Source organism: Anabrus simplex, chromosome 2 (genome assembly GCF_040414725.1).
Source record: "Anabrus simplex isolate iqAnaSimp1 chromosome 2, ASM4041472v1, whole genome shotgun sequence".
NCBI classification, from domain to species: domain Eukaryota; kingdom Metazoa; phylum Arthropoda; class Insecta; order Orthoptera; family Tettigoniidae; genus Anabrus; species Anabrus simplex.
In genome coordinates this window covers 728,911,394-728,936,596 of record NC_090266.1, presented here as the reverse complement: position 1 = coordinate 728,936,596, position 25,203 = coordinate 728,911,394, and the positions used below count along the sequence as shown (strand labels likewise).

General features: G+C 40.0%; 1 protein-coding gene across 8 annotated transcripts in view; it reads right to left on the bottom strand.

Annotated features, from left to right (window-relative positions):
* Positions 1–25,203, bottom strand: part of LOC136864408 (atrophin-1) — a 755,035-nt gene that overhangs the window by 105,365 nt on the left and 624,467 nt on the right. For 6 of the 8 annotated variants that reach the window (XM_068226264.1, XM_068226266.1, XM_068226267.1 and 3 more), the window contains one exon: positions 12,615–12,929. The exons of the other annotated variants lie outside the window; for them this stretch is intronic. In XM_068226264.1, the coding sequence (XP_068082365.1) occupies positions 12,615–12,929 (315 nt within the window). The remainder of the gene's footprint in view (positions 1–12,614; positions 12,930–25,203) is intronic. 8 annotated transcript variants of the gene reach the window in all.

Here is a 25,203-nt window from a genome sequence, read left to right as displayed (position 1 = left end):
CAAAAGTAACTACAGTGGCCTCAACTTAGAAAGGTGTCTGGATTGTGCATGCGCAGGCATATTCCTTTCCCCACCATGACCTATTCTGATAGTGAACCATGTACAAGGTCCTTCAAAGTCAATGAATGAGTCAGTGACTAACGGGTTATAAGTGAAAATAAAATTATGTTAAAATTTTCTTACGATATAAGCACTTAACAAAATTTAAAGTATAGGTTTGACACAATTTAGCAGATCACCGACACTTCGTAATTATTTTCCTTCCATATTTTTGCTCCCCACCAAATGCAGATCAGTATTTATTGATTGATTGATTGATTGATGATACCTTTTTTTTTTTTTTTAGATCGTTACCCATATTTTCCTACCTTTAGGCTAATATGATACAAAACTGTGACAAATGTCAGTCTTATGTGATAACCAATTAAGAGGTGCACGAATACACGAATACTTTTTACCAATGCAAAATGTATTAATATTTCTTGGTCAAATGGGTATTTTGTTTTCTACCCTTTGCTACTTTCCTAATGGACTCTCTCAAGCAGTTGTTATTGCTTGATATTTAACAACCATCCATGCTATTTGAGCTGGTAACATGTTTGTGTGTTGATGCCAGTCTTAGACTAGCTTAGCAGTGGAGTGGCATTCTCGCACAGCTATGGTGTCATGTGGTGTAATGTAGTTCGACTGCTCATACCGATCCCATGTGCCGAGGTTTGTGAGAGCTATGGAGCTCCCGTGAGATTTAGCAGTCACCCATCCATGCAGATGTTGCTTAACTATGAATATCTCCGATTACAAGTTAAGGTATGAAATTATTAAAAGGTGTGTACAATGCCAGCCTTAGAGATGCTAAGCTCCGTGTATCACGTGGTGGAGCAGAGGATGTAAAAATGCAAGTATAATTTAGATCTTAGACTTGTAGCGTAATGTAGTTGAGAGAGAGAGAGAGAGAGAGAGAGAGAGAGAGAGAGAGAGAGAGAGAGAGAGAGAGATACACACAAATACTTTTTACCAATGTATTAATATTTCTTGGTCAAATGGGTATTTTGTTTTCTACCCTTTGCTACTTTCCTAATGGAATCAGTAAACAGGAAACTGAAGCTTTGTTTGGACTTTTATTCCATGCTGGTACACTGCAATAAGATTATATATTACAATGCTGAGTGTGTGTCCTGACGGATTACGCAGGTCAAGTTATAGGTCTGTTGAAAAAAATTCACAGCCTGTTTCCAGTCATTCGACCGTGTCAGGGATGGAATTAATGATGGAATGGAAAAGTGTGTACAATGCCAGCCTTAAGCTGCGTTTCACTAAGCGCAATTCCTCGCAAAATTATTTCACGAGAGAATTGCGCCTAGTGTAGACGCTCCCTCACCCCTGAGTAACTGCAGAGTGAGGGCCCTCGCTGTGAGCCGGAGCTCAATCGGTTTTTGTCTGCACATCAAACGGTTTCGCTCATCGAATTTTGCGCAGTGTAAACGTGGTCCCCATAGTTGCGCGAGGGATGAATCAAGAACAGTGCTTGCAGCACATCGAGCTCTATAAAAACCGAGATTTTATGTGGAATCCGAAAAACAAAAACTATTTCTATCGCAATTAAAGAGAAGATGCGTGGAAGGAAATTAGTCTCAACTAAACTTTCCTATTTCTACCGTGAAAGGAAAGATGAAAACGCTACTGGATCAGGTGCGCAATTACTATTGGTTTATAATACAAAAGTATGTCATTTCATTACTTTTTCTTGAACCAACCGGTACCTATTTTGAAGCATTCTTGCGTCATTGTGAAGAACTTACACTGACCTGCACGAAAAACGCAACACTTCAATTTCTTACAAAAACTGATTTTCTTCTTCCCTTTCTTGATCAAAAATGACATTCATATGATGGAAAATGCAGCTGCAGCCGCTGGAGGGACAAAACAAGTTTCCGTGTTGGCTGCAAAACCAGAACTGAAGCTTTCATGCTTGTTGAAGGCGGGCTCAGCCCACTTGCGCTATTTTTCGCTCTGAATTGTGCTCCGTTTTGGGAAGTGTGAAATTTCACTCGAAGCGAGTAAGATTCGCCCGAGCGACTTTCGCGAGGGAGTTTCGCTAGTGTAAACGCAGCTTTAGTGCTGCTAAGCTCAGTGTATCACGTGGTGGAGCAGAGGATGTAAAAATACAAGTATAGTTTAGATGTTAGTCTGGTAGCGTAATGCAGTTCAGTTTTGTGTGTGTGTGCGTTCGTGTGTGTGCCCGCGCGCGCGGGACAGAGAGATAATCAGTAAACAGGAAACTGAAGCAGCAAGGATAGGAATTGTACCAGCTGCCGAAGCCTGTCACACTCCTCTGGGGTAATGATTAATTACTGACAGATGAAATGATATTGGAGTGTGCTGCTGGAATGAACGATGACAGGAAAAACCGGAGTACCCGGGATATGAACCACGGAGGCTTTTATAGGTCTGTTACTGATGGAAAATTAAAACAGGTCAATACCACTTATAACAAGACACTCCTGATGAATTCCAAGTATTATGATTTCACCATACTTGACAATGTATTTATTTATTTACTTATTCCATCGCAATTTAATTGTTGCCCGAGATCCAGAGGTCTACTTTATTTCTAAATGACAGTACACAACTCTACGTAAGGCAGCAAGGTCCCCTCTTTCGCCTTAACGCTTCCCCTCAGTGGACACCTTCCTATGTTGAGGCTACTGTACAAGCGATTGCTTTGAAGAATTTGGTGGAAATAGTGTAAGATGAGCTAAACTTCCAAGAAAGATAATAACTGGTGGTGAAACTTGGGACTTTAAATACACTATGATCATTGATCATAATCCAGTAATAAAACAAGTAAGGAACTGGTTGGTCTAGGAAAGCCAGAGCTAATTATGATGAAGCTATGAAGTAAAAAATCAAAATAATATGTTCTTCGACTACTGTGGGATTATCCACCATAAATGTGCATCTAAAGGACAAAACGTCAATAGTCTGCTCTATAAAGAGTGATGGATTACCTTCTCAAGAGAATCTAATGAGTTGGGCTGGTTTGCATTGAAGTGGAAAACTGGTTCTTGTTCCATGATAATGTTCTAGAGCACACCTCAATTAATAATATTATTATTACACAGATTCTGGCTAAATACCACGTTACAACAATCGTGCATCCCGTTACCAGATCTAGCTTCAAGGGACTTGTTCTGTTTCCAAAGGTTGAGGTACCCTTGAAAAGAAGACAGTTTGGTCAATTCTAGAAATACAAACGTTAGTGGTGATGTATCTAGGCAGAATTCCGAGGAATGAACTCTTAAGGGCATTTAAAAGACTTCGAATGAAGTGGCAATTTATCAGAGGAAGAGAATACTGCTGAAATGGCATTAGGAAGGGCATCCAGCCATAAAAACATGCCATATAAATTCATCTCACCTCATCCCTGACCCAGTATCAAGAAATAGGGCTAAGGGGGTAGATATACAAACCCAGACAGGACTGTTAAAAAAATAAATCTAAAAAATTGCTACAGGAGTGATATAACTCCCTCCATGTGATTATTCCTGGAACTTTCCATTTCTGTATTATGTGAATACTGAAAAAAACAGCAGTTCTTGGGTGCTTTCTTATTTACACTTAATGTTATAACTTAGCAGTTTACCGAGCTCGATAGCTGCAGTCGCTTATGTGCGGCCAGTATCCAGTATTCGGGAGATAGGTTTGAACCCCACTGTCAGCAGTCCTGAAGATGGTCTTCCATTTTCACACCAGGCAAATGCTGGGACTGTACCTTAAGGCCACGGCCGCTTCCTTCCCAATCCTAGCCATTTCCTATCCCATCATCGCCGTAAGACCTATCTGCGTCGGTGCAACGTAAAGCCAATTGTAAAAAAAAAACAAAAAAAAAAAACCTTAGCAGTTTATATTCCAGCACACTTAAATCGGTACGCCATTTGAAGTTGCTGAATTGCAGATGATTTGGTGCTTGTTTTGTGTTTTTCACAGTTTTGGGATCAATTTCCAGAAGAGCCCATCAAAATCTAAGATTACTTAAATGTAAGAGATGTGTTAGTAGATTTACTAACATAATCAAAGAACACCATTTATGGGCATGATACTAATATTTCAGCATTTTTTACAATCTATAACAATTGAAAGGACATTTTAACACACATCACCATCATCAAGCTGATGACATAACACTTATTCCCAATAATACTGAGAACAAAAATTGGGTTAAGAGTTGTAGAATCGATATATAGTGGCCATTTTCTCCCTGCAGCAAACTGTATGTATCCTGGACGGGGTTTTGGAATAAGCGATGTATCTAACTGGAGCTAGGATTGGGAAAAAAGTCCAAGGACATGAACAAGCAACACTCATAGTATTTAGCGATAACTACGGGAAGGCTAACAACATTTCTCCCACTAAAGCCACCAAAAACCTCAGGATGAAGTAGTTCACCTTAGTCTTCCTTCTTCTATTGTGGTATGATTTAAATAATTTATAATGAATTCTTTTTGATGTTATATTTGCTTACATTAATATTGTACAAACAAATTGCACTTGTCAGAAGTTATATTTTACACCAATGAAAAAATAGAAAGCTTCCTTTTTTGTCCCACTTTTATGATTGTGTTACTACTGGACTCCTCATTCTCATCTGTACTCTCTCCCTTAACAGAGAGTCTAAAGGAGTGGTATACGAACTGTGACAGGCAGGGTCGTCTCAAGGGGTACACAAATTTATCGTAGTTTCTTGCTATTTGTGGTGAGCAGGTCAGTAAAGAGCTGAGCCTGCTTATTTTCAATAAAATCTTGTATTGATTTTGTGTTTTTGTCTATCACTACACGGAGTCCCCTTTCCCAACCATTCATTCTAAAATGTGTGTTAGTTTTACTAGGTATCTAAAAATGGCCTTACATAAGCTCCATTCCTCTTTTTAAATTTTTTTTTGAATTTCACTCATTCACTTCAATTTTTCTTCAGTAGCAGTGTATATAGTACAGCGGTAATTGTTGCATTTGTCACCGGTTGGTGGGACGGAGAACTGAAACTACTGTGTGTTTGGAAATGTAAATTTTAATTTTTTTATTTGTCTGAAGGAATTAATTTTTTTTGCAACTCTGGACTCTACTGGAATTTTGTGTAACTGAAATATGTTTGTAAATTTTTTTTAAATTATGGAAACATCAAGAAACATTGAACTGTATGAACATTTCAACATGCAAAAGTGTTTTGAAGTGATTTTTTAAAATGTAGTTTTTATGTAATCTGTTGTAAAATTTGTAAGGTGATTTATTTTGGAGCATCCTGTACTTGTACCACACGTGCGGTTTCCTATGATGAAATTTTAGTGTTGTAATCGTAATGTTCCAGAACTTGTGTAATTGCTAACGATGTTAAAATTACCATATATGGTAACGAGATTTCCTATTGGCAAAAGGTCCAGGAATCTAGGGTAAGTTTGATCTTATTGGTTGATTGTAATCGGGCCATATCCGGTCTTCCTACCGGCTTGGGAAAAATGATGCGTGAGCTCGGCGTCTTTTCCATCCGACCGTCCAAGCGAGCGTTCGCGCTCGAGGGCTGCTAGCCTCGGGAGCTCCTGCCTTTCCGAGGTATGTGTTATTTCAGTGTTTTTGCAATGTTTTCCGGTTTCGTTTCATTTAGTTTAATTCCTTTTGTGTTTCATTATTTCTTCGCTTAATGTCATTTTAAAGTTTAATTTGATGTGTCCGAGTTTACCCTAGGTTCCAATTGCCGTAGTTTCAAGTCTTTCATCCATTAAATACTTTCGTTTTAAACTATACCTTTAATGTAGCATCACCTTCATTGTTAAAACAAGTTTTATGTTAAGTTACTTAAGTATGTCTTGTTTCCGTGTCGTGGAACTGTATTTTGTAAAACTTTCTTGTCATTTTTAATATAGTTGAGCTAGAGGGTGTTTCTTGTAAATCTTTTCTCCCCCATAACGTCATACGTTCCATGTACCTCGATAAGGGCTTCCCGCAGCTTCCACATCCTGTCTTAGTTGTCTGTTTTAGGCCTGTAAGTGTTCCCTGTATTTGGTTTATATGAATTCTCCGCCACTGCGTCATATTTCTACCTCATTATTCATATTATTATGTATTATATTATTTCTATATTATTGTTATTTACTATTTCTATGATTATTTTTATTTATGTACGCGCTCCATGTCGCGCGGTTACAGCATTAATAATTATACTTGTGTGTGTGTGTGTGTGTGTGTGTGTGTGTGTATCATTGCTAGGCAATGAAAATCTCGTAGTTGCACTCGTGAGAAAAACATGTTTTCAGTAAGCTTTCTCTTCAAGCCTCAGAAATATGTACAGATACAAGAATTTCAAACAACCACAAGTTTCTAACTCTATACAGTTGAGAGCATTTATCATTGCACGTTATAAATTTCATTTATCAAGAGTGCAATGGTGAATTTTAAATCTGTACTTTTTAATAGGAAATATCTAGGCAACTTGAACTACACTGGCCTACCTCTACTTTATTTCCATTGTCTCTCCAATATCTTTCATGAAACTCTACTCAGAACTCTCCGACATTTGCTGGCTACATTATCACATGAGCCATATTTAGATGTCTACAATTGCCATCCATGGTTTCTTTATCTCCTCTATTTCAAACCTGACAAAAATCCCTTCAGCTTTATTTTAGGCTATGACCAAAAATATGGCTTAGCTTCCTGAATGTTATTTATTTTAGGCTTGTTAATAATTTTATTTTACCAGTTTAAAACAACTCTATTTGCATTATCAATATTCAACTTTAATTCTCTCATTCAACAGATATGTCTAATGATGTTACTGGTTTTGTGTCCCTCCAACTACTTTTACAATTTTCAGAGATGACAAGGCACTGGAATTTTGTTCTGCAGGAGTTATTTTATGTGCCATTAAAACTACCAACACGAAGCTGTCCTGTTTGAGCACCTTCAAATACCACTGGACTGAGCTAAGATTGAACCCTCCAACTTGAACTCAGAAGGCCAGTGCTCTACCACCTGAGCTACTCAGCATGGCAAAAGAGATCTCTCTCTCTCCAACAGAATGTATTATTACATATTATAATAATATTTGGAGTACAGATTAGAAAAGAGGAGCACAATTTTTAGGTATGAAAGAATTTTAGGAAGACTATTCAAATGTCCATTTTTTCCTTGAACAGAGGACACTGACCTACCTGTCCAAGCATCAACTGTGGTATGCATGTTTTCATGGGATGATTGGTTAAAGCAGTGTTCAATGCTCTCTTCAGGATATCTCTTCTTCCACAACATTTACTCAAGCAGTGACCACAATTTGTAATCTTAGGAATGAAATCTGGACTGCCATATGGCCAATCAGGAAAAAAGATGAAGTCAGGAACATTTGCTTGCAACCATTCTTGAGCAGTCTTGGCCATGTGTGATGGAGCAGAGTCCAGCTGAAAATACTAATGCCACCCCAAATACAAGATTTGATTTAAGGGCTTTACAACAAAACATGGCGCTGTGACTTGGTGCACTTTAGAGGATGTTCCGACAACTCTCTTGCAAAAGTGAATTTCCACAATACCATTGCAGGAAATTCCCCATCAAACCACCACTGATGCCATATGATTAACTCTGGATTTTTTCAGAGCCACCTTATGAGTTGCAAGTGCATCTGGGGACACAATCATTTTTATGTTAAAAGTGCTCTTCATCTGTGAAAACTTTCATATCAGTAAAGATAATTTTCTGATGACCATTTTGTGCATACTGCTTAGCTAGGGCTCAACATCTGACGAGTATCTGTGTCTTCGACTGTGTTATTACAAAGTGCTCAGAGCTGTGGAAAAATACTTTCAGACTAAGGCCACTTCTCAGCACGTAGGACATTTTTCTTCTTGAAGCATTCCTCTCTCTTGTTTTTGCACATGATTTTGGCAAATTTTTCGACCCATGGCATTGATGAGCTGTGATGTCCCAGTAGACCTCTCACAGCCCAAATGAGAATGGTCAGGCATACTCCTGCTCAAGACAAAGCATTCGATTGACAGTTTTACATTCTGCTGAAGCCAAGGATATGAAAAATGTCTGATGGCTGTCTTCCTACCTAGTGCAGTACTACTACCATTTCACGAATTTCATAATCGAGCATTACATGATATAAGACACTAGATGCAACAGAATCACTACAGAGGTTCAGATCATTTTCAGAGAGGTTCTCCTATTTGCCACTAGACAGTGTTGCAGGAAAAATGGTAATGCTCTGCTTGTAGTTGGTAACAGTATTTATGGCCATACAAAGTATTAAAGGTCTTGATTAGAGAGAGGTGTACTTACTACTATAGCCTCGCATTTGTGCATTTGTTAGTTTGTTACCAAAGTAATGCTGAAACTGTGATCACAACTCAACCATACCACAATTTTAATTTTTACAATCTTTCCAGGTAAGTACAGGAAATCATTCATCCTAAGAATCATTGTCCTCTATAACCTGTTTACCTTGTGAACATTCCATTCCTTAGCATACTGCCACATCATTTATGACAAGTAGTTCATTGTCAAACTATCAATCACTTTAAAAATAGTAAAACATTATCTTCTTTTATTGATGGTAATATACAGTAATCTTAAAATGATTTTCTAATTCTGTAACAGTATTCTTTTTCAGCAAATTGCCCTTGTTATTGTTGCTTCCAAACTTATCTTTGCTATTTGCTTTACGTCGCACTGACACAGATAGGTCTTATGGCGATGATGGGACAGGAAAGGCCTAGGAATAGGAAGGGAGCGGCCGTGGCTGTAAGTAAGGTATAGCCCCAGCATTTGACTGGTGTGAAAATGGAAAACCATCTTCAGGGCTGCCGAGAGTGGGATTCGAACCCACTATCTCCCGGATGCGAGCTCACAGCTGCGCGTCCCTAACCACATGGCCAACTCGCCCGAACCCATGGATATTTTAACATAGCACTTTTCAGAAAAATGAACCACTCCAGTAACACTCATAAATATTTACAAAACTATTCAGCTGCTACTACAACTAAAAGCATGTTCAGAATTTTAATTTTGATTAGGGCATTGAAATTGAAGCCAAGTTGGGAGAAGATCAGCTTGGCTTCAAAAGAAATGAAGGAACACGAATAGCCATAATGACTAAATATGATCTGTGAACTAAGAAGGACAAGCCTATGTACATGGCATTAGTAGATCTAGAAAAGGCATTTAATAATGGTGACTGGACCAAGCTATTTGAGATTCTGAAAGCAATCAGAATCAAATAACATGAAAGAAGGAATATCTGCAATCCATTCAAAAATCAGTGTACAGTGAAAAGAATCAATGGTTATGAAAAAGAGGCTGCAAACCAGGAAGGAGTGAGGCAGGGCTGCAGAATTTGGAAAAAGAATCACAATCCAAGGAAAGGAAATCAAAACTGAGATTTGTCAATGATACTATTATTTCATCTGAGTCTGCAGAAGATCTGGAGAAATTGCTGAATGGTATGGACACTGCCTTGGAGAAAGAGTGTAAGATGAAAATAAATAAATCTATAACAAATGTATCAGAACACAGTGAGCGAGATCAAGTAATGCACAAATTATTATACTATGAAATGATGTCTTAAAGGAAGCTGATGAATACTGTTATTTGAGTAACAGAATAACAAATGATCACCGATCATAAAATGAAGACTAGCACAAGTAAAGAAGGCTTTTCATAAGAAAAGAAACTTACCAACCTGTAATTAGATTAATGTTTCTTAAGACTTTAGTCTGGAGTATGGCACTGTATGGAAGTGAAACATACATAATAATTGGCTCCTAGAGCAATAGAATAGAAGCTTTTGAAATGTGATGTTATAGAAGAATGACCAAGGTGAGATGGGTAGATCAGATCATTAATGAAGAGATACTGGAGTTGGTGAGAGAACGATTTGGCAAAATTTTACCAGAATAAGATAAAATTATAGGACACATCTTGAGATGTCCCATGATTTGTTCAGTTAGTTTCTGAGGCAAGCATAGACAGTAGGAACAAATCAAGGAATGAATATGTCAAAAAATGTTATGGTAGATATAAGAGGTAGTAATCATGAGGAAATGGTGTGGAAATGAAAAGGTTAGCACAAGATAAGGTGGCAAAGAAAGCTACATCAAACCAGTCTAGGAACTGATGACCCAAACATCAACATGGTGTTAAAAATAATGACCTTTATTCCATGCAACTCAACATTCTTCTAAGCACAGATAAATAGGAGCTTTTGGACAAATAATACCTGGAAATAAGGGGAATACAGTGGGACAGTAAGCTACTTATTAACTACTGTGTTTAAGGTTTAGAAGGTACCAGTCCCAGGCAACTGCATTCCTGAAAAATTACTTGAAATAGTTTAATAATCTACATTCTTCCTTTGAATTTTCTACCTGTAGCATTCTTATCCTGCCAACATTAGTTTTGTCTCTGAAGTGATGATTTTCATGCCCTATTCCATATCTTACTGGAATATTCAAACAAATAACTCAGCCAGAAAACATAATATTTAATTATTATGATCACCCAAAATACATTACACTTCCCATTCTTGATAAATATCTCAACCCAATGATTTAATTATGAAAGTGCCTTCAATGTGTAATCTTTTCTGTCACCCTGTAGGTAGACTGACAAAAACTCAGCTTTACAACTCATAGAAGATTACCAAAACCAAAACCCTCAAGGCACTTAACGCCCTTGAAAGGGCTCTGGCCTGCCCAGCGACCGCTGCTCAGCCCGAAGGCCTGCAGATTACGAGGGGCCGTGTGGTCAGCACGACACATCCTCTCGGCAGTTATTCTGGGCTTTCGAGACCAGGGCCGCCATCTCACCGCCAGATAGCTCCTCAATTCTAATCACGTAGGCTGAGTGGACCTCGAACCAACCCTCAGGTCGAGAGAACAATACCTGACCTGGCATTGAACCCGGGGCCTCCGAGCAAGAGGCAGGCATGCTACCCCTACACCATGAGGCCGGCTCATAGAATATTGCCATTCCAAATCTCTTACTAATTAACAATGCAGTTAGTCTTATCTTGAGTTTTCAATGAAATTCAAACTTCCATGGCAAACTGATTAGTCAAATGCTTTGTAAGATAATGGTTTATCATTTTCTCAAACCCAGCAAAATGCTTTTGCTAGAATCTTCCTTGTCTTATGAAATTACAACACTTGCGATATCAAGAAAAGTGTCTATTTTCAGGGTTTTCGTAGATTCTTTCTTCATTTCTAAGATAACCTTGTTCTCTAGAGTTCCTTTGTTTAACTGAATTATTTTCTAACACCTCAGACTACTTGACAGAGCAATTTTTGGTAGATCATCCTTATAAATGATCACACGGGGAAGTGAAGACTCCATGTTAAGACTGATGTACAAGTTTCAAAGGCTCACTATAAATAATTTAAAAAAAAAACCTACTTCTCATTTTCTCAGTTACAGGTATTCATTAGCCCAACAAATACAAAGTTAACAATCTAGGGCTTTGTTCTCTACCAACATTTTAACCTCCCGTTGTCATAATTAAATTAAACTTTCCAGCAAGCAACTGAATATATTACACAAAATTTCTTCAATGAGAAACCATCTCTCCAAACCAAATTCCTCTCCTTGTCACGTTATAATGGACACATAGAAGGTAGCACAATTAATTATGTCATACCAGGGATGGACCGATACTATTACCAATGTAAAGTAATGGGCAAAATGAACTGTATCAGCTTATTTGTTCTGTATCGATACCATAACTCTTGTTTATATGCGACAGAGATTCACACCCTTTTCTTGTTTTCCATACCCCTGTGAATATGTTATAATAACCAATCTAATAGGTTAAGAGTGTAATGCTTGAAAAATCATAATGTTGTATGCTAGTCCAGTATCTTCTTAGGGTATTCATGTATCACACATTCAGCACCAATAACGAATGACAGCAGTTCACATTGTCTTGAAACATGATTCCCGTTTAGAGCACAAGTGAATTATAGCACCATAGATGCAACCACTTAAAGAGAGCTCCATGCTAGAAAGGTATAATACGAGAGAGAGAGAGAGAGAGAGAGAGAGAGAGAGAGAGAGCGCGAGCAAATATCTCCAATTTTTGACACAAGTTGACATAATGTAAGGAAAATTAAAATTTATTTTTATCCAATGTAAAACAAATCACAAAGAGTCACTGAATCATTCTTCTCTACCAAAATGTATTAACAGGAGATTATAAACCTGTTGTAATTTAACTGGCAGCACATGTCTCCATAAAGATTAAAATAAAAGAGATGTACATTCATGGCGGTGATGAAATATCACTTCTATATTAATAGTACTGTCATTAGTGTCCTTTGTACTGCTGTTCTGTAAAATTACATGAGCCAAGTTTCTCTTTCTAAACATGACCAAACCAAATTTTAAGTAATGACATGCCTGTTAAAAAATTACTATAGTATTTTCATGCTTAAGAGCTGAAGATATATTTCAGCAGAGAAAATGAGAATAACGGAAAGGAAACCTGGTATCGATAAAAGTAGTATGTCATATTGGTCCATCCCTGAATCCATAGGATAAAAAGAATTCATTGCTGTCTTCTAGAATACACTCACCAGGGAGAGGAAAACCTGCCGATCCACCAACAGCCTCTGGCTGGGCTTGTGGCTGCTGAGCCTGCTGACCCGGGTGGAGGTGCAGATGTGTGTGCGAATGAGCATGTGTATGAGCATGTGTGTGGGCATGATACTCGGGAGAGATGCCCGCCATCTGAAGCCGCACCATAGGATCTGTGGCCAAGGCCAACCGTTCCGCCGCTTCCAATTGGGCCTGTGCTGCCGCTGCCACAGAACCGGGGTGAGGATGGGCGTGTGGCCCAGGGGGTCCAACAGTTTGGGGTCCGTGTGGACCAGTGGGACCAGTGGGAATGCCTAAATAAAAAAGCATTTCCATGATATACAAGTCTTCCACTGGAAAAATTAGCAACATCATTTTGCAGTTGTTCCAGTATATCAGCTAAATTTCCACTCAAAGATCCACTTCAGTCAAATCTGTCCTTAACAAGATGAGATCCTACCCAGACAAACAATACAGTTGTGCATTGGGAATCCTGAATAATACATGAATTACTTGATGCTGCTTTAGATTTCATAAATTAGCTACAATTGTAGCTTAACAAACATTTCTATCAACAGAAAAGCAGCAACTCACCTTTCCAAGTTGGAATGCTCCACATTACACAAGGAAACAAAAGAGTGCATTTTCTATAATGAATAATAGCTTTTCCTTTTACAACATTTAAATCTGAGAAAATTTCGTTTTTTCATTTTAAATGGTACATGGTACTTTGCAGTATGTAATAAGCAGTCAATAAGAACTCCATTATTCCATTTGGATATAATCATCATTTGAACTAAATCTGACCCACAGGAGAACAAATGAATGGCACCGTAAAAAGGTAGTACAATTTTGATCTATACTCTGTAACTTATTAAAAGTCCCATAGTTACACTAAGAACTGGGCTAGAGTGCAGATATTGGAACGATTAAGATATCAAAACAGTGCTAAAGAGCATAATATAATACAGGTTCAATTTGACATGTTAAGAAGTCAGATGTATAATACTAAAGAAAGGAAAAAAAAGGCACACAAGAAAATTCACCAAAAACCGACGGTGATGATGAACATGAAGATGAAAAGAGAGGAAACCGAGATGAAAGAGGGGAAGGACTACAGTATATGAAAATGGTCTGTGATGAATATGAAACACTGTCAATAAAATCACAGCCAATCTTTTTCATTCTTAGCGAAACTTATTATCATACCTGATTTGCAGCTTCAAACAGATCTTAAGAACAATTCAGGAAAAAAATACACAACTGTATGGATGTAAAAAGTAAAGTCTGTGTAGATGAGCAGAGAAGAAACTTTTAATATTCCAGAGGACCATTGTTACGAAGTTCGTCAAGACCGAGAGGGAAATTACCTTTCCATGTGCTTTTGTAACTAAAATACTTTCGAAGAAAAAAGCTAACTCACAATAAATATGGCATAAAATGCACTGATCAAGAGCTGTGACACTAGCCTCCACATTAGAAGAAGCAAGGTTTGATCTGGGAGCAACAATGATTTATTGCCTATTTCCAGCAGCCCCAGGTTGATCCATTCAGTTGTGAAAATGAATATCTGATGGATTTTCCCTTCCTGGAAGATTTCTTCTCACGGTAAAGGCCACCTGAAGATTAGTGTTGATCATATGATCCTTATCTCTATACAGGATAAGTCACCTTGCAACTGCCAATGCCACAGAATCCGGGTGACAATGGACGTGTGGCCCAGGGAGTAGTTGTCAAGGCAGTCAGATGAAAATCCTCAACTTTCTAATTAAAGGCAATTTGTAGTAAGGCCTAGTTTTGCCTAGCTTAACTTAAACAGTCATTGTTTCAATAACCATTTATTTTAAATTCTGAATAACCTGCCTCCAATGATATGGTCCATACCTAGGAGTGACTAATGAAACATATGGAACACCCTTCTTTCAATCACGAGATGTGATGGTTGATCCTTAGCACATGCTAGAATCTACCAATCCGTAGGCCTACTGTTTATGCAAGGGATAAAAGATAGGCACATTCGGATGTTAGGGCAGTATGGACGAGATCATTACTGTATTATTATTATTATTATTATTATTATTATTATTATTATTATTATTATTATTATTATTATTATCCCAAGATATTGTAAGGTTTGTGCAACATGCTCTTCTGACAACCATGTTAGTATGTAGGACATGTATACAAACACAACAAAAGCTATGTTCTGCGCACACAATGCAGCCTGTAGGTGACTAACCAGCAGTATAAAGACAAACGTGTTGCTCTGCTTGACACAGCCCAGTAAAAACAGTTTGCAGATGAACAAGACCAGTAGAGAAAAAGTTGTCTCATTCCATGTGCATACATATTGCTCCCACCTTTAATGACATTTTCACAAGCCCTGCTAACAGCCTCAGGTCTGGCTGATTACTCAGAGTGTTAGCTGCTAGTCGTGATTTGTGATTTAATTTTTTTTGCTAGTTGCTTTACGTCGCACCGACACAGATGGGTCTTATGGCGACGATGGGACAGGAAAGGGCTAGGAGTGGGAAGGAAGCGGCCGTGGCCTTAATTAAGGTACAGCCCCAGCATTTGCCTGGTGTGAAAATGGGAAACCATGGAAAACCATTTTCAGGGCTGCCGACAGTGGGGTTCGAACCTACTATCTCCCGAATACTGGATACTGGCCGCACTTAAACGACTGCAGCTATCGAGCTCGGTGTGTGATTTAATTAAGTCTGTAATTACCTCAAGTTACACTGTCAACTTACCAGTTGTTTCACTGTGTGTTATACAAGTGTTGTATAGCAGTAAGTCTTTGTTAACTATTATGTAGACTACTCCTAGTGTTGTGAAGTACCATGTGCTTATTCATTTAGTTTACAATTAATTAACAATGCCTGGAATGGGACACACACAGGGCTCTGTACACAAGTAGTCCCATTAAAACAAAGAGATATTTAAAAAAAAGAGCACCCATAAAATACCACACTTTCTCAAAATACTTTTCAGTCAGAGAGAAATGGATGCAGTGAACTACAAGAGATTGGGAGTGGAATCCTATTACTTCATTCATATGCTCAGAGCATTTTACTGAGAACAAATATGAGAGGGACTAAGCAGAATTGTTGAGATACATTCCTACGAGAAAACTACAACTGACTGCTGTGCCAACACTTAAGTTGGGGAGGGTGATACCTGAACAAACCCAAGAATCATGAACACAGTATGCATAATGAAAAGAAACAGAAGAACTGTCAGTCAGCTTTTAGAAAAAACTTCCTTAATCCAAGAGGAGTGTGATTAAGCTTAAGCAATAACAAAGGAAAATGTAACTGATGTTCCCAGGAGGGAAAATGAAGACGTATGGCAAACAGATTTTTTTTTTACAACTTGCTTTACGTCACACCGACACATATAGGTCTCATGGTGATGATGGGATAGGAAAGGGTTAGGAATGGAAATGAAGCGACCGTGGCCTTAAATAAGGTACAGCCCCAGCATTTGTCTGATGTGAAAATGGGAAACCATTGATAACCATCTTCAGGGCTGCTGACAATGGGGTTCGAACCCATTATCTCCCGAATGCAAGCTGATAGTTGTGCGACTCAAACCACATGACGCTGGAGAAAATAATCAACTCGCTATGAGAGAAATTAACTGACCAAATGGAAAATTTTAAAACTAAAATGTACAGTAAAAGAACTGATGAAACCAGGGTGTATAAGAGAGTTCATGAAATACTTAGCACAGTTCTCACAAAAAATCGAATAAATATTCTTCTGTGTGAGAAGAAGAAAGTTAAATGGTCAGATTATAAAATATCTCATGCATTTTTCCCTGAGTGATATCAGCAACGACCACATTTCCTTTATTCCTTTGCCAGGGGCTTCTACACTGCAGAAGTGGACATCCTTAGTGTACGAGGGGGGATCAAATATAAACAGGATTTTATTTTTTATTTAAGGTAATTTATTGAAAAACACAAGGCAATTACAATTTATTTTCCCACATAGTTTACTGCTTTGGAAATGCATTTGTCCCAGCGTGTGGGCAGCTTTTTGATGCTCTCATTGTAAAAAATAACATGGTCGTGTCACCAGCCAGTTGCGCACGAAGTCTTCCACACTCTCGTCATCTTCATATTGTTGCCCTCCTAGAGCTTCTTTAAGTGGTCCAAACAAATGGAAATCGCAGGGCAGTAAATCTGGGCTGTAAGGAGGATGATCAAGTGTAGTCCAGTGCATTTCCTGTAGCTTGGAGACAGTTAGAGCTACAGTATGGGGCCGTGCATTGTCATGGAAGAGGATGACCTGTCGAATCGGCTGGTCTCGTCTTTTGCGGTGATATGCAACCCTCGCCTTGTTCAACAGCTCGCAGTAGTAAGTAGCAGTGATAGTGCATCACTCATGCAAAAAAAAAAACAATCAGCAGAATGCCTCGCAGATCGAAAAAATCTGTGGCAAGTACCTTGCCAGCTGACAGTCGAGTCTTGGCTTTCAATGGTGCTGCCTCCCCGTTCCTCCGCCACTCCTTACTGGTTTGTTTGGATTCGAGAGTGTAGTGGTTGACCCATGTTTCGTTGCAGGTGACGATTCGACTAAAAATGCATCACCTTCTTCTGTAAACCTTGCTGTAAGCCTCTGACAGACCTCCAAATGTCTCAATTTCAGATTTTCGGTCAAAAAGCGAGAGACCCATCTGGAACACACTTCACGGAACTGTAGGTCGTTTGCGATGATTCCTTGACAGTTCCCATAACCGATTCAGACTTGTTCTGCAATTTCTGATACTGTCGCCTGTCGTCAATTTGTATTTAACCACACAAATGTTTTCATCTGTACTGCTGGTCCGAGGACGGTGATCATATTGCTGATTTTCTACATGTTCTCGTCCTTCCTTGAACTTTTTATGCCGGGAGCACACACGCGTCCTTGACAATGTCTGATCACTGAACTGTGCAGTCAATCTCTGGCAAATTTCCACCGGTGTAACTCCATCACAAGCACGAAATTTTATAATTGTGTGTTGCACAGTGGAGGGGTGCACCTGTTGCTCTGACATCATGAGCGTTATTGATGAAATGGCGGGAAATATCTAACAACACGCTATCCCCTCTCCTACCAACTGTTCATGTTCAGGAACAAAAATCCTGTTTATATTTGATCGACCTTCCTATATGAAACATAGAGTCCCTGAAGATGTTTTCAACTTCTTGACCTTTGCTGGTTCATCTCTAAGCAGTAAAGGAAAACATAACATCCCTCTTTCATTTTTAACAAGATGAAAGTAAGGAATGGATTGGAATGTGATTATCAACAAGGACATTATTGGCCCTCATTCATATGAGCAAGTATAATGGTTCAGGGATTTTTCACTCAGTGGAAGTAAGCTACTGTATTTATGTTGATTTTGACATGAAAATGTGCAGTGATATTCGAAAGGCTTTAACTGTAATAATGAAAAGGGGAAGATCTATTACAGAAAATTTAACTGAGGAACTTCACAGGACATATCAATTCATAAATTCATTCCACAATGAAAATTCATATGAATCATGCATTTCAGAATACTACAGTCAAGAGAGCACAGCTACAAAAGATGTCGTGAATAATAAGAAACTTAAAACTTCTGTAAAGTCCTTGAGTAGTTTGAATAGAAGTATAAACTCACGAATAATGAATATATTAATTAAAAGTCATAATTTCTCACATTTTTCTTACAGAACTAAGCAAGCTTTAATCTATGGAACACAAAATGTGCTCCCGGGGTATTTATAGTCTGTTACATTAAAAGCCTTTTTGTTCCTGTTTCATGTTATTGTTGCAAGTAATTATATTGTATTAAGCAATTCTCTCCTGTTCCAAGAAGCAAGGTATCAAAATACTTCTAAACAGGACTTATGTCAATGAACAGTACACTGCTCTTGGGTTTAATTTGTTGGATATCCACTACAATCAGAATATTTATTAATCAGGTATAATTCTGATATATAAGATCGTAATTATTTGTATGTTACGGTATGATGTTACATTTGTCAGTGTATATGGCCTCCAGTTCATGCATTTTATTATGATAACTTAAATATAATTATAATCAGCTATCTTCTAAATCTCAGTAGCTGGAGAATCTACGACCGCAAGGAAGAGAAGATAGGTGTCCGCCTTGTGGTCAGCATGGACTCCAGGGATGTGGAAAAAGTGGTGGGAAAGAAGATCTTCTGCGGGATGCATGTTGCCACCTTCACCCTGGCGGAGGGCAAACGCGACAAGCAGAGGACCAAGCCCACCACAGACAATACCGAGACTAACAGGGGCAAGGAGCAGGAGCCTGGACAGGAGCCGGAGCCAGCCAAGCCTCAAGATTCATCGTGGGAGCCGGAACTGCATGTTCCAGAGACTGCATAAGGTAAAGCATTGCATGAAAGTAAGAAATGATTACTTTCATACAATCAAACATACAACATTGTATAGCGGCCTCTAGGGTACTTATAAGAAGTATCCAGAAAAGTGGGTTTTCGGTCGCCTTGATACAAGAACCCTGGTTTAGACAGGGCCATATCATGGGACTAAAATGTGCAGGCTTCACTCTCTTCAGTGGAGTAGTGGAGGAGAAGCCTAGAACATGTATACTAGTTAAGGATCATAACGCCTGGGCTATACCGGGCTTCATTACTAGAGACCTAGTAGCAGTCCTATTGTCGCGGCCACCAAATTAGGCGGGTGAGGTAAACTGCGCTGTCGTCAGATATGGGAATGGCGAAACGACAGATGATTGAGAGTCGCTCACCTCCGAGCACAGATTGGCAACGATGATCATGCAGTGCTGTTTAGTTGAAGCCCATCCGCTCCAGACCACCTTCCCCGAGTCATTCCCTGTCATGCAGCTGTTGAGCTTGCACTGTAAGTGCAGTTAAAGACGGATTGTGAATGTGTTCATCCTGGTGTTTCTTGGGGTCTATCATCTGAAGAGGACGAAGTAAATGCGAGAAACGAACAAGAAACTCCTCTGAAGCGTTGTCGGTTGGAAGGGCTGAAGAAGAAGGATTTAGCCAGCCAGACAAAATCCGTAATAGTGAATGTATTGCAATACGTGCAGAAGTTGGCCGAGTAAATATTTTGCAGACTGTGAACTTCAGGAAAAGCCAAGAATTGACTGCAACGGTGTATAATGTTAGCCTTTGTTCAGTCCAGAGATGTGTTAATGAAGCGAAATATTCACCCAACCAAAAGGTACTTTCACCTCCAAGGAGAAAACTTGATGAATTAGCTCTCTCTTGTGGCCATGAGGAAGTAAGGTTGCCACCCTAACACTGCCAATACAACCCAATTGAATTGATTTGTGCTCAAGTCAAGAGAGAAGTGGCAGAGAGGAACAAGACATTCAAAATACAGGTTGTAGAAAAACTCTCGTCAGAAACCATCGACCGTGTGACTGCTGCAGACTGGGAAAAGTGCTTCAATCGCCCGCAAAATCTTCAAGCAGACGATTGGGCCAAGGAAATAGTAAGGGACGAAAGAATGGAGCCATTCGTCATCAATGTAAATGACGACTCGACAGACAGTGAGATGAGTGATGACATTGGCTAAGAAATCTTAGACAGCCTTGTAGCTAGAAACCGATTCTTAATTCAATGTAAATTAATGTAAACCTATTATTTAAAGTAGTTATTTTTCTACATTACTCATTCCAATATACAGTATTCAAGTATTTAAAATTATAATATAATAAAACTTATACAGATTAATATGTAATCCAAAAGTATTTACGGCGTCCGGCAGCCTGTACTGGCGCGCGCACTCCGAACTGCCTCAGCTAAGCGACGTTTACATTATCGCTTTCCGAGCCATTTTCTAGGAAAACTACACTCACGGAAATATGTTTCAGATAAAAAATATAAGTCAGGCAATTTTTTACATTTTTCTCGCGGACAAAATTTTATTGGCTGAAGAAATAAAAACTTGGCCGCTCACTGAAATTTTCAATACATGATTCTAAGGATTTAAATTTACTTGTTCAAGATTTTATTTTTAATAATTATTTAAAGTGGTTTGTATGAAAAATAGCTATACTACTGAAATCAGCAGTCTTTTCTGAAGCCTGTAGTATAATTTGTTTTGAAACATTGTATGAAGTAACATCAGGAGCTTGAGAGAGAACAATCTGCCTCGCGCTCCGAAATTATGTGTTCAGTTAGACATTTCTTCGCCAGTTGCTACATAACCTTCGCAACAGCGCAATTTCTCTGACCCGCCTAATTTGGTGGCTGCGACAATAGTGAGATATGAAGAGGGTGGACAGCCAAGAGATTTGGTTGTCTGCTCTGCATATTTCCCAGGAGACTCTGAATCACCACCCCCACCGGAGAAGTTCAAGAGACTGGTCTGTAGGAAACAAGGACTTAACCTCATAATAGGATGTGACGCCAATGCTCACCACAGCATTTGGGGAAGTAAACGTACAAACCGAAGGGGAGAGAATTTCATAGAATTTCTATGTACAACCGATCTTGAGATCATGAACATAGGTGATACCCCAACCTTCATCAATAATAGGAGTGAGGGGATCATAGATCTTACCCTGGGTTCCATGGGAATCACACAGGAATTTAAAGACTGGAAAGTTTCTTTGGAGCCTTCCTTGTCAGACCACAGACACATTGTGTTTCATATAGAGGGCTCCTTCGAGATCCCTTCTTATAGAAATCCTAGGCGAACCGATTGGGCGTCTTTTAGGGAGGATGTGAGGAGGGGACTGGAAAGAGGACCCTCAAATATAATTAAGAATAAGGAGGAGCTGGAGCTCAGTGTGAGTTTTCTCACACAGACACTAGTTACCTCTTATGAGTTAAACTGCCCAATTGTTAAGGCAAAAAGAACAACAGAAAGCTTCAAGTGGAACAGTTATCTGGAAAACCTGAGGAGAAACACACGAAGGCTCTGGAACAAACACAGGGACTTTCAAGACTAAGAAAGTCTAGACTCTTACAAAGAATCACAAAGAAAGTACAAGTCAGAAGTCAAAAAGGCTTCTAGGAAATCCTGGGGTCAGATTTGCGACTCCACTGAGAGTTAAAATGAAACAGCAAGGCTTCATAAAATTCTAACTTTGGATGGAAGGGCAAGGCTGGGCTCATTGGAGTCTCCTTTGGGTGGATATACATCTACAGAGGGGGAGACCCTGAGCTTATTGCTTGATGCCCACTTTCCAGGTTCAGTAGTCAAGAACAGTGTAGAATCAAGCAGATCCTTCCGACCCGATAGAAGTGGTTGGCAGGAAGCCACAGAGATCGTTACCCCAAGAAGGGTGAAGTGGGCATTAGAATCTTTTGCCCCTTATAAAAGTCCAGGAATGGATGGGATCTTCCCAGCACTTCTTCAGGAAGTGGGAGTGGTCCTTATACCATACCTGGTCAGAACTTTTAAAGCCTGTCTCACCATGGGGTACATGGTGTACTCCTTGTGGCGTCAGGCGAAGGTAGTGTATATACCTAAACACGGAAGGTCATCTTATACTAGACCTAAGGATTATAGACCCATTAGTCTAACGCCTTTTCTTCTTAAGACTTTGGAAAGATTGGTGGAGAGACATATCAGGGAGAAAGTATTAAGAGATTGTCCCCTGCATTCTCATCAACACGCATACCAACCAGGGAAGTCGGTTGAGAGGGCACTACACCAGCTTGTTTCCAGGCTGGAGAGCGCTTGGATCAGCAACAACTTGCTATGGTGATATTCCTGGACATAGAAGGGGCCTTTAACTACACATCTTTGGGCTCCATAGTACTTAGTCTAGAGAGAAGAGGAGTGAGCAGGATGCTCATAAAATGGATTATGGCCTCACTGCAGGGCTATCAAGTTCCGTTTACCCTCAATGCAGTAATGTTGAGAGCTAATATAGACAGGGGGTGTCCACAAGGAGGAGTATTATCACCAACATTATGGTGTCTGGTAGTGGATGAACTACTTACTACGTTAAATGTTGGAGGAATTTATGCCCAAAGCTATGCAGATGACATTAGCCTGATGGCGGTAGGAAATTTCCCCAGTAAGGTTTCGGAGCTCGTACAGAGCTCCCTACGCAGGATGGAAAGATGGTGCCACGATACGGACTTGTCGGTCAATCCCGACAAGACGGAGCTCGTGGTGTTTACCAGGAGGAGGAGGCTAGACAGACTGTTAAAGCCACTCCTATTTGGGAAAAAATTACTTGGGACAACCTCAGTTAAGTACCTAGGGGTAAACCTCGAGGCAAGACTGAGTTGGAAAAAACACATAGACCATAAGGTGGATAAGGCTTGCAAGATTATATGGGCCTGTCGCAGGGCCGTCGGTAAGACTTGGGGCCTAGGACCTAGCGTGGTCCAATGGCTTTATATTTCTATCGTACGGCCCATGATCACCTATGCATCTTTAGTCTGGTGGCCAGGTTCTGGGAGCAAAACTGTGACCACCAAGTTAAACAGTGTCCAAAGACTTGCGTCTAGGAATAACAGGGGCACTGGATACTACACCGTTATGTGCAATGGAGGCCATCCTACGCCTTCCCCCCTAACATTTATATGTTAAGGAGATGGCAGGAATGAGTGCTTACCGTCTCTGGTCACTCGGAGGATGGTCTTTTAAGAATCCAAATAGAGGTCATGCTTCTATTCTTGCAAGGCTTCACCAGACCTGGCCTGCGACAATGATGATCGGGTACCTGATGAAGCCCAGTTTTAATATGAACTATAAGTTCACAGTGGTGATACCCACAAGAGAGGAGAGGGTCAAGGATGCTGGGGCCCGTCTTAGGTCTGTGGGCTGTACATAGTACACAGATGGCTCGCGGACGGAGATGGGCACGGGCGCTGGGGTCCTAAGACAAGGCTCTCCCTTCCCATAGGTACATGTGCTACTGTTTTCCACGCCGAAGTCTATGCAATACTGGCCTGTGCTGTACATGTATGGAACATGCCTGGGCATAGAAGATGCATCACCATTTGCAGTGACAGCCAGGCAGCGTTAAAAGCACTATGTGCAGTTAGAACAACATCCAAAATGGTATGGGAGTGCTAAAGGATGTTAGATGAGCTGTGTGAACTTAGCCCAGTTACCCTGTTATGGGTACCTGGGCACACAGGAATCAGTGGAAATGAAGAAGCTGACAAACTAGCGAAACAAGGCTCAGAAGGTCCTTTCATAGGACCAGAGCCCTTCCTGGGAGTATCACTCCGAACTGTGAGACTGGTAATATCCCAGTGGACAAACCAGTCTCACTTAGACATTTGGAAGAGGTTAACCACGGCAAGGCAGGCACATGAACCTATCGAAGGGCGCAGCCAAAGATATAAAAAGGTCCTAATAAATTTGAAAAGGACCAGAATACAAAAGGTAGTTGTTTTGCTAGTGGCTTTATGTTGCACCGACACAGATAGGTCTTAAGGCGACGATGGCATAGGAAAGGCCCTAGGAGTTAGAAGGAAGTGGCCATGGCCTTAATTTTTTTTTTTTTGCTAGGGGCTTTACGTCGCACCGACACAGATAGGTCTTATGGCGACGATGGGATAGGAAAGGCCTAGGAGTTGGAAGGAATCGGCCGTGGCCTTAATTAAGGTACAGCCCCAGCATTTGCCTGGTGTGAAAATGGGAAACCACGGAAAACCATCTTCAGGGCTGCCGATAGTGGGATTCGAACCTACTATCTCCCGGATGCATGGCCTTAATTAAGGTACAGCTCCAGCATTTGCCTGGTGTGAAAATGGGAACCCATCTTTAGGGCTGCCAACAGTGGGATTCAAACCTACTATCTCCTGGATGCAAGCTCACAGCCACGCGCCTCTAACCGCACGGCCAACTCGCCGAATGGTAGTTGGACTGTTGACAGGCCACAATACCTTACAGACACACCTACAAATCACATATCATGAAAATAAATCAGTCAAAATCTGATGTGTAGAAGATGCGGTAGGGAGGAAGAGACCTCCGCACATGTGTTGTGTCAGTGCAAGGCTCTTGCAAGCACTAGACATCGATATCTTGGCTTACACTTTGTGAACCTGGAAGACATCAGGAATGCCAACATCCGGTCACTGGTATCCTTTATAGGAGAACTAGGGCTGGAGTAGGCAAACCCGTTTAAGGGACACGAAGCGTCTTCATAGACCTGCGAAGGCAGGGCTCACCCATTCCTTATCTATTTATCTATGTATCTATCCATCTAACCAGGTATCTTTACTTGTTTCCATCGCATTTACAGTCCAGCAGGTTCCTACTGTACTGCCTTTCTATGGGCTGGCAGGGATGTCACGCAGAATTCGAGCATTATTTAAACAGGACTTACAGGAATGAGGCAACATGCTCTCTACTAGACTTGGCAGCTGAACACAATTTACGGCAATACTGCTATTCACTTCAGAAGAATACAGTATTTGAGCATGCATTTAATTCTTGAAGCAAGTAATAACAAAGTGGTCATAGGGCAAAACTATTGTCATCCAGGCACAATTTCAACATTTTGGCTAACTTATGAAAGAGAGAAATCCTATCAATTTGGGCTCAATGTTTCAGTAGCCAGACACTTATCACAGGCCAAGACAAACTGTGAGCGATAGACAAATAATACCTC